Genomic DNA, 14,652 nt, shown 5'->3' with positions numbered 1-14,652 from the left:
ATTACCTTTAATATTTTAAAGTGTAACCATTTCAAAGAGTTGAAAAATCTAGTACATGTATATGACTTAAAGTTTGAATGTACATGTTTTGGTCGATATCACCTGTGTATAATCTGTTCAAAACTTTTTGTGTACCAGAATGATGCCAACCAAATGTTTGTGGTTTATTAACTGTGAAAGGCTGTAAAGTATAAAGATATAAAGTATAAAAGTATAAATAATAGTATTAGAGTAAACAACAAGGTCTCCAAAAGAGCAGGTACAAAATCTAAAAAGAGAGTTTATCCTTTTACAACTTCTTTAGAAAACCTTATAAAGCTTAATATGATGAATCTTGAATTGGTTACATACTTCCATAAAATTACATTTAAGTACCTGGTACAGGGTTGCAACATAATGTGTTTTGTAAGTTCTTCATAATATGCCCTATCCTGACCTTAAAAAATCTTTCCAATCCAGAATACAGAGCATCCTGAAGCATGAGAATGTTCGAGCAAACCTGGGCAGTATGGGCGGGGCAGCTGACATTGAGGACAAACTGGACCAGCTTATGGACGCTAATGACCAGATACTAGAGAGAGTGGTAGGAATTTCTTTTATTCCTTAAACCAGTGTTAGGGCTGTATTAAAAACAAGATATTAGATTAAAAGCATTGTTGGATTAATGTTACTCATAATCTGCCAAATATGGACTGTTCCCCTTTACAAAGAAATGTCCAAATATCACCTAAAAAATCATGGTTTCTTCCTAATAAAAAATCCCTTCTGCTACCAAAAACAGTGGAATCATGAAAAAAAGTTTAATAATTTTTGAAAAGTTTAAAAACTGTTTCTAATATAATAATTTACATGTTATACATAAATGACTACGGTATAAATGAGTGTGTAGCAAGGGCCATTACTCTGGCTTAATTCAAAATGTTGAGTGTTGCTCACTAGTTGTTGTACTTTTGCTGAACTTGAGACTTTAATTCTAAGTGCTATATAATGACCCTTGAATAGGTTCAAAAGGAAGCTTACATCATTTAAGAAAATAAAAACTAAGAAAGGTTAATGTTATTGCAGATAAATTTCTTTCGAATTGCAGATATGTTGCCACTTTTGTGAATTTGTTGCCAATGACGAGCACCAAAGGGAACCTGAAATGAAACTGAAACCCTCACATATGAATATAATTTAACCATAGAAACGCACATTTCCATTCTTTTATAGGGCACATGGCTTGATGAAGCGTCCGGTATTAAGAAGGATGACAGTTCCCTTGTGATTGCCTCGGCAACACCCAAATCTACCCAGAAACTAGCAAGCTGGAATAAAAAGGTTTGTTCAGGAAATGATACAAGAAAATGAAGATTTTATTATTACATTACTCGCTAAGGTGACAAATCTTAACACTTTTTGATGTTTTTTTACAATTATCTTGGAGAGTTTATGTTGTAGTAAGTTAAACTTTCGTATGAAACATCTTTGGTTCATGTGAAAACAGCTGTCAAAGTACAGATTCACGATCTCGTCAATTTTATGTCGAAAATCGTTCATTTTATGGACAGTAAATCACCCTTCAAATTATGCTATGGAGGGCACAAATACCGAACACTTGAAAAGCGAAAATACATGGTCATAGAATTATAATTAAAATAATAAAATGTATGCTATATTAAATAAACACATAATAGCTGCAAAGTTATTTATTGTTTGCGAGTTTTTTTCAAAACATTCATTTCAAATGTAAACCCTGATTTCTATTTATAAATATCTTGAATGTAGGTCAACATAACTGCAAAACCTAAAGATGCGCGTGCGCCCTCTGACGTCATTCCCCCATGTGCTACATTTTGATCTTTAAGCGTATAAACATTGAATGGCATTTTTTAGAAAAATACTTAACAAAACAAGATGAAACTTCGCAAGTGTGACCAAGGCAAGCCTCTGTATTGATCTAGATCATTGAATAATCAATCACGGTAAACAAACATGTGTTTTAGCCGGTGTTCGGGATTTGTGCCCTGTTCCGAAATGTACATTCAACCAGTATGTGCAAGAGAAATCAATACAAATTATGCTAATGTTTTGTTGATATGATATTAAATTGAAATTTTGCATATTAAAAAGTTGATTTTAAAGCTGCACTCTCACAGATTTACCGTTTTGACAACTACTTTATTTTTTGTCTTGGAATGAGAATTGTTTTTCGTAAATATGAGTAAAACAATGATAAAAGATTGCTGACAAAAGATCAGATCGCATATTTTCATATTTCCGTTCGAAAATTGATGTTTTATGGCTAAAAGTCTTACTAACGGTTTAAGAAAAATGCATAAAACATCAATTTTTGAACTGAACTATGAAAATCTGCAATCTGATTTTTGTCAGCAGTCTTATAACACGGGTTTCCATGCATTTTCACATAAGTTAGCTCGTTCCAAGACAAAAATTAAAAATAGTTGTCAAAACGTTCATTCTGTGAGAGTGCAGCTTTAAATACTGATATTTTTTATTTTAAATACTGATATTTTTTATTGTTGTGTAAACATGTTTCCCTGAATATGAGGGATGATCCAAAACTCAGGTAGACTTTCTCAATCCTTGGCAAAAGGTTTATAAGAAGATGCTTAATGTATCCATTAATGGATTTCTTTATTAGAACAGCTGGTAGAGCTTGAAAGCTTTTAACTTACCATCATATGTAAACTTGTAACCTCTGTCAGTTTGAATGATCAGAAAAGGAAGAAAAAATAAAAAATTAAATTGCAAATGCATTTGTTGAATTTCAGAGCCCTGGCTCAAGCTCAGCAGCTCCAAACTTCCGTCTCCTGTCAGCAAAGAACATCCAGCGTCCCCAGTTGAGGTTTAGAGATAAAGTGGACAACCGTAATGCTCCATTTAGGCCCATCATAACAGATAAACCTAATGCCTTGAAGACACTGGAAGGTACTGTTTTTTTTTTCAGTGATTTTTTTTGGGTGCAATTTACTGCTTTTTAAAAGCTGTTTCCCCTTACGAAAAACTGTTCATTTTTCCAGAAATTTGATAATTTTTTCCCCATTTGATAAATCAGATTTCGTTAATGAATAAAAAAACAATGAATTATTGAAATATAAACAAAATCTTGACAAGACTTAGTCTTTCACAGCATAATGTATACATAAAAAAGTTAAAACATGTATATTTGCATGGATAGACATACACTTTTAAATATGTATTGTGTTTTTAGTTTATAGTTATAATCTTTAGCGAATGTACATCACACACTTTCAGGATTATGTATTCCATTTTTCAAGGGCTATTTATTATAAAGATCCCAATTTCCATATGTTTATAAATAATGCCTGAAGTAATACCACCCTTAAAAAATTCTACTGGCGTTATAACAGTTTCAATAGTTCTTTTCTACAGGCTTTTGAAAATTTGAATCACTTCACTTTTTACATGTAATAGAAGATCTTTACACTGTAAAACAAAGTAAAGTCAAGCTGTGCTTAGTTCGGTTGTGTTTTAGAATGATGTCAAAGTTCAAAAGGAATGAATGAATGTGTTTTATTTGTTTGTTTCTGTAGCATATGGTATTGTGTAGATGTATTTGTCAGTATTTTCCTGTTTTCCATAGAAAGCCTAAAGTTGCCAGAGGGAGTCACACCAGAGATGTCAGAACAGCCGGAGTTCAAGTAGGTGAACCTTCACATTTTTGACTACTCAGTTCAGGTTTTGTAAGTAAGGTTCAAGGGTTAATTTTTTGTTATATAACATCAGGGTTCGAATTTAACTTTTTTTGATACAAATTTTTGTGAGTGCTAAAATTTTCAACTCGCAAAACCAGACACTCACTCATATTTTTTTAAGGCAAACCTTTGTGTTTGTAAGAAGTATATATTGTATAAAAAACAATGGTTTAAGGTATAGTGTAATTGTTTTAATGAATGATCATGTAATTGTACATTAAACAATATCATCATATTTGTAACACTGACACTATGTACTGAGGAAGTCTTGATTAGGCCAGTATTGGTCTGTGCAAAATAAATTGAAAACGTTCCTTTTGTCATCTGTGTTGAGGGTCAATATAATGTTCAACTCCCTCTTCCACATCCAAACAGTTTTAACTGACGGATTATTTCATTTTGGCCTCTTTGTTTGGAACTGGTTTATCATTGCCATCAGCTGTCGGCGATTTTAAAATCAACACGCGTAATTTTTTATCTTTTTGCTTTTCATTTTTATACAGACTGTGTCTCGATACAATTATCCATAAATACTGCCGCCAAAAATGGAAACGGAAAACCAGTCGACAAAAATACATATAGTAACGAGTACCTGCCACATAGTAACAAGTACCTGCCTGTGCGCATAACGTTAATCTACGTCATCAATTTCTGTGTGATTATCGGAAAACGAAAGTAGGCATTTCTTAAATTAGTTTTAGGAATGACGTCACCATTACGTCATATGTACTTCCGTTGTGTGGAAAATTCTCAATAAAAAAAAAATGTTCTTATGATTGATAGACATGTTTTCACATGCTCAATACACTGTAAATCAAACTATCATTATTCCTGAAACTTTTATACCTTAAGTATCTATTCTTGCTTGATTTATCATTTAGAGTAGAGATTAAAGCATAAACCGCTGCCCTATAGTTGAAAGGTCATTTTGGAAGAACTGTTATGGCGGACGGTGTAATTTTTAGAGTTTGTTTTTCAAGTGGAGTGATTTTTCTTAGGAATAACTTGACCCCCCTTTTTTATTGGCTTAAAATGTAATTAAATGCTTGTACTTTAAGAATATATGTGATTATCATAGCCTGCATTCGCTCGAAATGCCTTTAAATGTTGTCTAAAAATGATAATTTTACATTGAATTATATAGGGAAAAACATTGGTGGCGTGTAACCTAAAATTTATCTCTATAGTGCAGGAATTGATCACCGATTATGTTCATATCTATTTCGAGGATTGCATATTTTCAGCAAATTTTGAACTGGCAAATTTTTGCGAGTGTCTTTAAATTCAACTCGCATTTTTCAATTTTGGCTCGCATTTTGCGAGTGTGCGAGTGCTAAATTCGAACCCTGTAACATTTAAATATTCACAGTTCAAATTGTTTAATTCTGAAGACAAGCATCTTAAATTAGACTCAATATTGAAAGTCTGGCCTGGTTCCAGTTGTTACATTAAACAGGGATTTCACTCAGGATTTTACAGCTTCAAGTCCTGCCATATGTTCAGTAATCATGTTTGTGGCAAACGTTTGCTGTTTGGTCCCCCCCTTGCAGTGAATGCGCTACATTGAAACAGGGACACAAAACACCATAATACTTGACAAATTGGGGGTTACAGTAATTACATGGGTTCCAATTATACAGTTTGTACTCAATGGAATTTTGGTTTGCACTCTTATGGAGCTTTATATGTTGGGGGGGGGGGGGGGGGGGGGGGCAGGGATGCACAGAAAATGTCTACTCACTTGCCAGAGCCAGGGACCATAAAATTATAGTTTGCACTGGATGGAACTTTATTCGAGGGGGGGGGGGGCTCAGAAATGCACATAAATTTCAAAGTCAGAGTCCTTTGCTTGAAACCAGAGTCAGGGACCATTTACTGGTTTGCACTTGATGGAACTTTATTTGTGAGGCTCAGGGATGCACAGAGAGTTCAAAATATGACTCCCTGGTTGGTGACCATTTAATGGTTTGCACTCAATTAAACTTTTAAACTCAGGGGACTCAAGGATGCACAGAAATTTTAAAATTGGAGTCCCTAGTTTGAAAAACAGATTCAAGGACTCTGTTTTTCTGTGTCTAGGAAATCGTGGTATAATCTTAGCTACTAATTTTTACAGACACCCCCATCCCTACCAGTATGAGCTGGACCATCTCACGTACCAGGATAACCAGACAAGCCCATGTAAGGCCCAGGAGCCAGGAGACATTGATGAGACGCCATGTATGTTCATAAACACTCCTGAACAGCTTGGGCCTCTTGTAACGATGTTGAAGAAACAGTCCGAGATTGCCATAGATTTAGAGGTTTGTGTTGTATAACCTTAATGTCTTTTTGGAGTTTTCCTGAACTTGTTTTTTGTTTCCTTTAAGATTAAGCTTAATGTCTAGATATTATGATAGCCTTAGAGGTCATTAACGTTGTGCTAAAATAAGTCTATGCAATAACTCAAGAAGAGTTCAAGGTATTCATATCTGAAATATGAACGGTCAGAATTATTTGATATATTCATGGTCACATGACTGTCTGGTATATGCATGGTCACAGGATTATCTGATATATTCATGGTCACATGACTGTCTGGTATATGCATGGTCACAGGATTATCTGATATATTCATGGTCACATGACTGTCTGGTATATGCATGGTCACAGGATTATCTGATATATTCATGGTCACATGACTGTCTGGTATATGCATGGTCACAGGATTATCTGATATATTCATGGTCACATGACTGTCTGGTATATGCATGGTCACAGGATTATCTGATATATGCATGGTCACATGGCTGTCTGGTATATGCATGGTCACATGGCTGTCTGGTATATGCATGGTCACATGGCTGTCTGGTATATGCATGGTCACATGGCTGTCTGGTATATGCATGGTCACAGGATTATCTGATATATGCATGGTCACATGGCTGTCTGGTATATTCATGGTCACATGGCTGTCTGGTATATGCATGGTCACATGACTGTCTGGTATATGCATGGTCACAGGATTATCTGATATATTCATGGTCACATGACTGTCTGGTATATGCATGGTCACATGGCTGTCTGGTATATGCATGGTCACAGGATTATCTGATATATGCATGGTCACATGGCTATTTGATATCCACTTTCAGCATCACAACTACAGGACCTTCCAGGGAATGACGTGCCTGATGCAGATATCTACAAGATCACATGACTATCTGATAGACACTCTTGAACTACGCAGTGATCTTCAGTTTCTAAATGAGGTTTTCACGGACCCCAGCATTGTCAAGGTAAGGACTCTCTTTTAAGATACATTTCAGCAGCATGTGCAATATTTACCTACTAAAGATTTGTAGAGCTTTCACATTCAGGTTCAATCTAACTGAATTCACTTTAATTTTACATTACTAGATCAAAGTCAAAGGTCAGAAACTTGTCAGAGTTCATTATTTTGTTGCATGTGATGAAAAGGAATTTAAATCATAGTGTTTCATTTGAGAAGCCTTTCAGTCATTATGATTAGATTTGGATGAACAAGACAACATTGTTACACTAGTGCTTGGCATTGAAATAGTTTAACAAGATCTACAATATGAAGTCCTGAAGTCTTGAAAGTATTTCACGAATATTTCACCAGTATGTCACCAGTATTTGACTAGTATTTTCACCAGTATTTCACCAGTATTTTACCTGAATTTCACCAGTATTCCACCATTGCAGTGTTTGCATGCTTGTGCTATTTTCGTCCATTTACCATTGTGATTGTTTGAAAATGCATATTTTTTATTTCATATAACAAACACTTGAGGCTATTATAAAGTCACCCATTACACATATCTTCATTCCATATTACAAATGCTTCAAGCAAAGTCACCATGTAATTAAATGCTGCATATAACACATTTTCAGGGTATTACACGTTGAATATGGAGTGATCACAACATGATTTAAGACTTCATTTTGGGAACATGTGACTACTACCTACTAGTAACAGATTTCCAGGTATTACATGGGGCAGACTCTGACATAGACTGGTTATGACATAATCTCGCACTAAACATTGTGAAAATGCAATTAACCCTACATATAAAAAATATTTCCAGGTGTTACATGGTGCAGACTCGGACATAGACTGGTTACAGCGAGACCTGGGCCTCTACATAGTGAACATGTTCGACACAGGACAGGCGGCTCGTGTTATGAACTATAGTCGCTTTTCTCTCGCCCATCTTCTACAGCAGTACTGTGGAGTGACAGCAGATAAGCAGTATCAGCTGGCTGACTGGAGAATCAGGTAATTCAAATGAATAGCAATGAAGAAGGAATTTTGACTGTTCATCAGGACAGATAGTTGTGGAATGAGTGTTTGTTTTGCCTACTTGTTTGTTTCTTTGAATTAATTTGGTATAACTACTAAAGTGGGTCTAAATAAGCAGAAGCTGATTATGCGATTTCATCAACTCACAGCTAGGAAGCTGATAGCTCAGTGAGATTTAATTTAAACATTATATATTTTACAACGGTTGTGAAGGAAGTTGTGATAACTTAAACTAAGTCACTCTTGTCGGCACGATCATGTGTGAGAGTGTGGTCTTGTGTTGTGGGGAAAACCGGAGTACCCGAAGAAAACCCACTTATCTGGCTTGGTGACCACTTACCATACTCACATACGCCAAGGCCGGGAATTGAACCCGGGTCGCCTTGGTGAGAAGCGAGTGAGCTAACCACTGCGCTAACCAGACAACCAAGTGAGAATTAAGCGTATAATAGTTAGACTTCTATTTCTAGGCCGCTTCCAGAAGAGTTGAGTAAATATGCCCGTGAGGATACCCACTACCTTCTGTATGTGTACGACCTACTGAAGAATGAGCTGATCACCAGGGGAAATAACTCCAACAATCTCCTGCTTTCGGTCCTCAACAGGAGTAGACACCTCTGTATGAAGGTAAGAAATTACTATGTACGTTTGTGTTGAATGAGTATTTTCAGGTCACTAGGGTAAATAAGTCTTAATATTCACTAGCTCTCTATCCTGAACTAAAGTCTTCATATTTGTAGGGAATTTTTTTTCCACGTCAACATTGAGGGACTTTTTCTTGTCACTCAGAGGCTTCATTTCTTAAAAGTTATGGAAGATAATTTTTTGATGTTCGGTCAAACAATAATACAGTTGTGGTTCCTGTTATATGTTTACAGGCAAAAAGAGGTTTGAAAGGCAGGAACAATCTTTATTCAGGATTATTTTTCATACATAGTATGCATGTTGTTGTATTGTTTACACAAACTGTTATCACCATGTGCCTCATTGTATAAAAGAAAAGAAAAAAAGGTTAAGACATATAAATGGGGCTGTTTGGGAACAGAAACCATGATATTATTTATGTTTGACCTGAAGATATTAACAAGATTATTCAATGATTTCTGTGGAGTTTTGATAAATTATACATATTAAGGGGTGTTTTTTGCAGGTTTACCAAAAACAGATTCACACACCAGATAGTTATTTGGATCTGTACAGGAAGAATAAGAAGGTTTTCAACTCCCAGCAGTTATATGCCTTTAAAGAGCTCTTCAATTGGAGGGATGAAACTGCCAGACTGGAGGATGAAAGCTATGGGTATGAAAATGAAAATATTCCATCCCAAAATTCTGGATTAAATAGAGCAACAGGTTTAATTTTATCAAAAAAAAAGAGAAAGAAATAACTGATTTTGTTGTCTGTCAGAACCATTTCTTTGAGGTTTTATGAATGCATGGGTGAAAGTTTTCCGGCATATGCCGGATTTTCCGGTTTTTCCTGATTCAGAAAGGTCGTTTTTCAAAATCGTGTAAATCCGTTGAGATTTTCAGAGGGGGGTTAGGGGGTATGGCCCAACTCCTCTTCCGAATTTCGATCATATTTTGCAGAGGTCAACAATAAGTCCGATTTCACAACCTCCATTTTTGCAATCCAGCAGGTGCCCGCTTGAACAAGTGCGCGTTTTTATTTCATTTATGGAGATAGCCGATCTTTTTGTTCGATTACGGCCAAACAGACTCAGTGTGCGATCCTCTTTCATTGGGAATCGCCGAATCGTAATTCCGACAAACGAGGTCGAGGAAAACCCTATACGTCATTCGTGTGAAAGGATACTTTTAATTGGCTAACCCCTTAATCGATTTTACCCTCCAATGAAATAGCGTGTCTTTTATCACTTAAGGACTGCACATAAAGATGGCCGACATTGTTATTATTAGCAACTGTCATTCGATGCAGACGATTGTTTATCAAACAAAATAGTTCTGAAAATGAAGTTTTTGCTAGCGGGTTATAATACGAAGGACTTAGAAAAGGCAGTAAAAAAAGTGGAGGTGGGAATGTTTGTCTGAGGTTGACAAAAACAGTGATAGATGGGGAAATCACTCTGTAGGAGAGTAATCATTTGGCGATGAAATGATGTGTAAAAACCAATCATTTGGGAATCTTCCCTGCAGCTTCTCAAAACTGAAAAAGCAAAAAGGGTTGCAAAATTACACGGACTGGCCAAACAGACGGTGCTTAAAAGTAAATGAAAAAATGAAAATGGTAGCAACAGTCAGAATAAATGGAAAAGAATCAAACTTGGTTGATTAATGGTTGTTAAAAGAGTGTTGACAAAAGCATCAGTTTGAAATATTATAAGTTTTTTTGGTCCAAATCTTAATTATAATAAATAAATGAAGAAATTCTACCTTATACACTTTTGTGACTGTTGATACATTTCCTACCAAACGAATCAGTTTAGGCATAAAATTCATTAATGGTATCATTTTCTTATATTAATATTTTTTCTTTTTAATAGTGTAGAAAATATTATTTAGCCATACATTAAAGTAATTTAAGTCAGGCTTCAATTTCATTTCATAGTCAATTTATACTCTGGAATGGCATTTTATTCCCTTAAAATTCTTAAATCTCAGAAGCTTCTGGGGGCCTACGGCCCCCTGGACCCCCTGCCAGGGCTTTGCCCTGGGCCCACCGGGGGCCCTGCGGCCCCCAGGCCCCCAGCAAAATATTTCAGGTTTTTCAAAATTTCCAACTTTCACCCATGTGAATGTGTTAGCACACTCACTTCTCACCAAAGCATCAGGGGTCCAGTCCCGGTCTGGGTGCATGTGAGTTTGGTTGGTGGTCAACAAGCCGAACAAGATGTTTTTTTCTGGGTTCAAGATAACACCACACTCTTGCGCAACATCATGCTAACAGGATTGACTTAGTGTTGTTTAATATAACTTTCTTCACAATTGTTGTAAACTAAAGTTTAACATAAACAGTTTTGCCTTGTTAAGATTGTAGAAACAAAAAAAAAAGGTATTAAATTCCAGGTATGTTTTACCAAACCACATGATGCTTCAAATCTGTGACATCCTGCCCCGTGAACGGCCGGGAGTTCTGGCATGCTGCAATCCGATACCGCCCCTGGTACGACAGTACCTCAACGAGATACACACCATCATCATGAAGGCCAGAGAAGCCCCTCTTACTGTAAAGGTAAGGCATGTTATGGTTTGTTTTGTGAAATTTGGTGTCATTTAAAATGGGTATTTTGTTTAGAGAAAGCATATGCAAAATTTGCATATATATTTTACAAATAAGCTTTTTCTTCCGTAATACATGTAAGTCATTTCAAACCAGATTTCAGTTAGAATAAAGAACAAAAATACAGAAGTTCATAACTTTATTCAATACTTTTGTGGTCATTCAACAATCAGCAAGCAATACCCTGTCAAATGATACCAAAATTATATATGGTCACTGAGCTTAAACAATTTACATTATTACAGATTGCTCGAGGAAATGACAATCTCATTTAGGTACCGTAAATGATGGTTGGCTTTTACTTGCTTTTTGGAAATGTCAGATATTTCAAAATTTAATTTTGCTTCTGTCTCTATAAAGAATGGTAAATATTCTTCACCATGGATTTTCATAACGAACAGTTTCTGTTTTTTCACTGACCAGCTAACACCAGTCCGAGAGAAGCGTCCGACAATATACCAGCACCCTAAATACAACTCTGACAGCTTATTAAACTGTCCACACGATCTATCACACCCACCCACTGATTATACAGCTACACCGTGTGTTTTAGGTAAGTCTATTTTTAGCTTACCTCTTTTTGAAGAAATACATATTGTCATAGTCTTAGTGTTATTGTGAACCTGTTTTCTTTGTCATCTTTGTGGAAGATTTTAACCTCATTAATAACTTGAAAACCATTCAAGATACTCAAATAAAATTGTTTAGACATGTCTCAGGAAACAGTGCACACATGTGAAGCTAATCCCATATAGCTCTGGCTTTAGTACATGCTGAGTATTGCCCCTTGTTTTAATCTAAAATACACATGGACAAAGATAGGCATTCATGCTATGTTGCTGAAGTTAAATTCACTTTTCTACAAACATGGTCAAAGAGGTTTTTAAGTTGTTGGTTTTCAAAGAAAAGAATCGGAGGTATTGCTATAACAGAATTGTAGTTGTCATCTTGGTTATAATTCAAGAATTGTTCTCGATATTTGATGACACTTTGTACACACGTTTCCAGGGACGATATGTACATATGTAGCAAGGCCTATGACACTGAAATTGTTGAGTGCTCCTTGTTGCAAAAAACAACAACAGATGAGATAGTATTTGCTCCTTGGCAGTCATGTTTCAGTATATAGGTGGTGTTTTATAATGATTACTATTTTTCTTTATGTCAGCAGTGTCATTTCCATTGCAAATTCAGACTTGTCATACATTTACAGTATGTTGTCATGCAAACAGGTCTTTGTTGCCACTAAATACAATAATATTGATGTGATGCGCATACCCTATAAATATAAAGGCGAAATCTTGTTGATAATGTAACTAACTTTCACTGTGTTTTTCATAATCCCCAAAGGGAGACTACTTTCTTTTTAAGCTATCTAATAATTACGATGTGCTTAAGAATTGTTAAGACAGATGTTATCAATAGAAGACATTACAAGTCATTTGATATGAAATTCATTTGACATTTTTTCTGAAAGTCAGACGGAGCTTTTGCAAGTTTTTATCAATGTAAGTATAAAATGAATTAATTAAATTTCTATTGTATGAACACATTGTGGTAATCTATTTATAGCCCTACTATGGAACACGTGTACTATTATTATACACCTGTTATATTTAATTGAAATATGCTGACATTTATCCATTATGGCAATGTCATTTATGATTGTAGTTATAAATTATCAGACACCAATAACCTGTCTGATTGACCACAATTCTTAATACTTGATCTGATTTATTGAAGAAATTAAGTGTTTAGCTGTCTGTGAATTTCATTTCAAATGACAAATATTGATATGTTTGCATAATTCCTTATATAAGCATAAAATTAAATTACTCATTGTCTGTTTGTTTTCCTAGACATATAAGGACATTTTGAGAAAGCAAGGTCTAACTTTGAGATTTATATTTTGTATTAATTTCATTTCCATTTGATTTTGTTATATTTCTTTTATGTGTATAAGACATTTTTGTAAGAGTATATAAAATGGAAAGAAACAGTGAAAATCATATGGAGGGACATAGCTTCACATAACTTTTAACATTATGTGTATTGTACATCTTTTCATGTGTTTTTGTTAAGTGTTTTGTTTATCTTAGTTTCCTTCAATAAATATAATAACATTTGTTAAAAAGGCTGCAGTGCAAATGTACACACAAGCCAATGTATCAATATAATATTACATAAACAATAGGCTTGATCCTAAACATAGAAGTGACTCTACACCTGTTAAGCAGTCATCTTCCAATTGGTCAAACGCTTTTTCCCGGACATAATTGATTGTAATAATAGTATGCCCTTATAACAATTTGTATTCTTACTGATAGGAACAACTGTTTGATTTTATACATCGTATATAGGGCGTATTTGTAGATCTGTAGGGATTTTATCCTCCTTTGCATAAATTGGTTTGAGGGATTTTGTTGGTCTCCTTTCATGTACAGATACATGTATAGTATATTTTTGTCTCTCTCATTGTTTCCTACAGACCCAGGCCTGATGACTCGACAGTCGGCTCTCTTTTCCTCAGGAAAGACGAACATGATCATTGAGGTTAAAGATGAGCCATTGCTTACGGCATTCAACAAAAACGTAAGTTAATATTGTAGCTTGTCTGTCTGGTTTTCATTATAATATTATATTAAAATGAAATATTGAGCATATTTTTACAATACTAGCTTGCATTTCAATGTAATGACATAAGTTGCCTTTCTTTTAGGCCTTCATTTATAATGACCACGGTACTGTGCTGAACTGCCCTTTCGAGATCCAGAATTGTGTCATGCTGCCCGATCTATGGCTCGAGAGCATAATTGAAAAAAAATAAAATGAAAATTGAAAAAAAGATTAATGTAAAAAAGGAAAGAAAAGATTAATGTAAAAAAACCCCCAAAAAATACATTTTAATAAAACAAAATCAGGGTATAGGTCATTTTCCTTGAATAATAAAAAATAAACACCCTGATAACATTTCACTGCCAGTGTATTTGGGATGGGGGGTGATATGTACTAACAGATGCTTGGGTAATAAGTTAATGGAAGATGACATGGCAGGTGTGCTCTTTAGGAAAGTGTAAACAGTGATGCATTACTGTTGTTCCCTTTTGAATAAAATACAATACCCTTTGTAAATCATGAGGGATGAAACTCCTTGTTGTGGGCCCTAGATTTGTTATGAAAGATACATCATTATGGTTAAAAGGCTTGTTGAGTTATGCTCTTAAATTATCTGAGAAAATCGACAAGAATAGGCATCTTATTAAGGAAAAATTTGACATATTGTCATGGTCTTTATTGTTGTCGTGCCAAAGCTGTAACCTTGGACATAACTCAAAAATGTTCCATGGTACTGAAATAGAACTTGGTAGACATTTGCCAGAGACAATA

The 14,652-nt window shown here is 35.1% G+C and overlaps 1 protein-coding gene across 2 annotated transcripts in view; it reads left to right on the top strand.

The window, feature by feature from the left end:
• LOC128245317 (exosome component 10-like) overlaps window positions 1-14,652 on the top strand; it is a 31,977-nt gene that overhangs the window by 3,174 nt on the left and 14,151 nt on the right. For both annotated transcript variants that reach the window (XM_052963441.1, XM_052963442.1), the window contains exons 3-14: window positions 460-583; window positions 1,213-1,320; window positions 2,775-2,931; window positions 3,608-3,665; window positions 5,836-6,022; window positions 6,854-6,997; window positions 7,811-8,001; window positions 8,496-8,652; window positions 9,176-9,324; window positions 11,052-11,217; window positions 11,689-11,818; window positions 13,754-13,857. In XM_052963441.1, coding sequence (XP_052819401.1) covers window positions 460-583; window positions 1,213-1,320; window positions 2,775-2,931; window positions 3,608-3,665; window positions 5,836-6,022; window positions 6,854-6,997; window positions 7,811-8,001; window positions 8,496-8,652; window positions 9,176-9,324; window positions 11,052-11,217; window positions 11,689-11,818; window positions 13,754-13,857 — 1,675 coding nt within the window. The remainder of the gene's footprint in view (window positions 1-459; window positions 584-1,212; window positions 1,321-2,774; window positions 2,932-3,607; window positions 3,666-5,835; window positions 6,023-6,853; window positions 6,998-7,810; window positions 8,002-8,495; window positions 8,653-9,175; window positions 9,325-11,051; window positions 11,218-11,688; window positions 11,819-13,753; window positions 13,858-14,652) is intronic.

Source organism: Mya arenaria, chromosome 9, assembly GCF_026914265.1.
Source record: "Mya arenaria isolate MELC-2E11 chromosome 9, ASM2691426v1".
Classification (NCBI taxonomy): Eukaryota; Metazoa; Mollusca; class Bivalvia; order Myida; family Myidae; genus Mya; species Mya arenaria.
The sequence above is the reverse complement of the archived record's forward strand: the minus strand, read 5'-3'. Positions and strand labels throughout refer to the sequence as shown.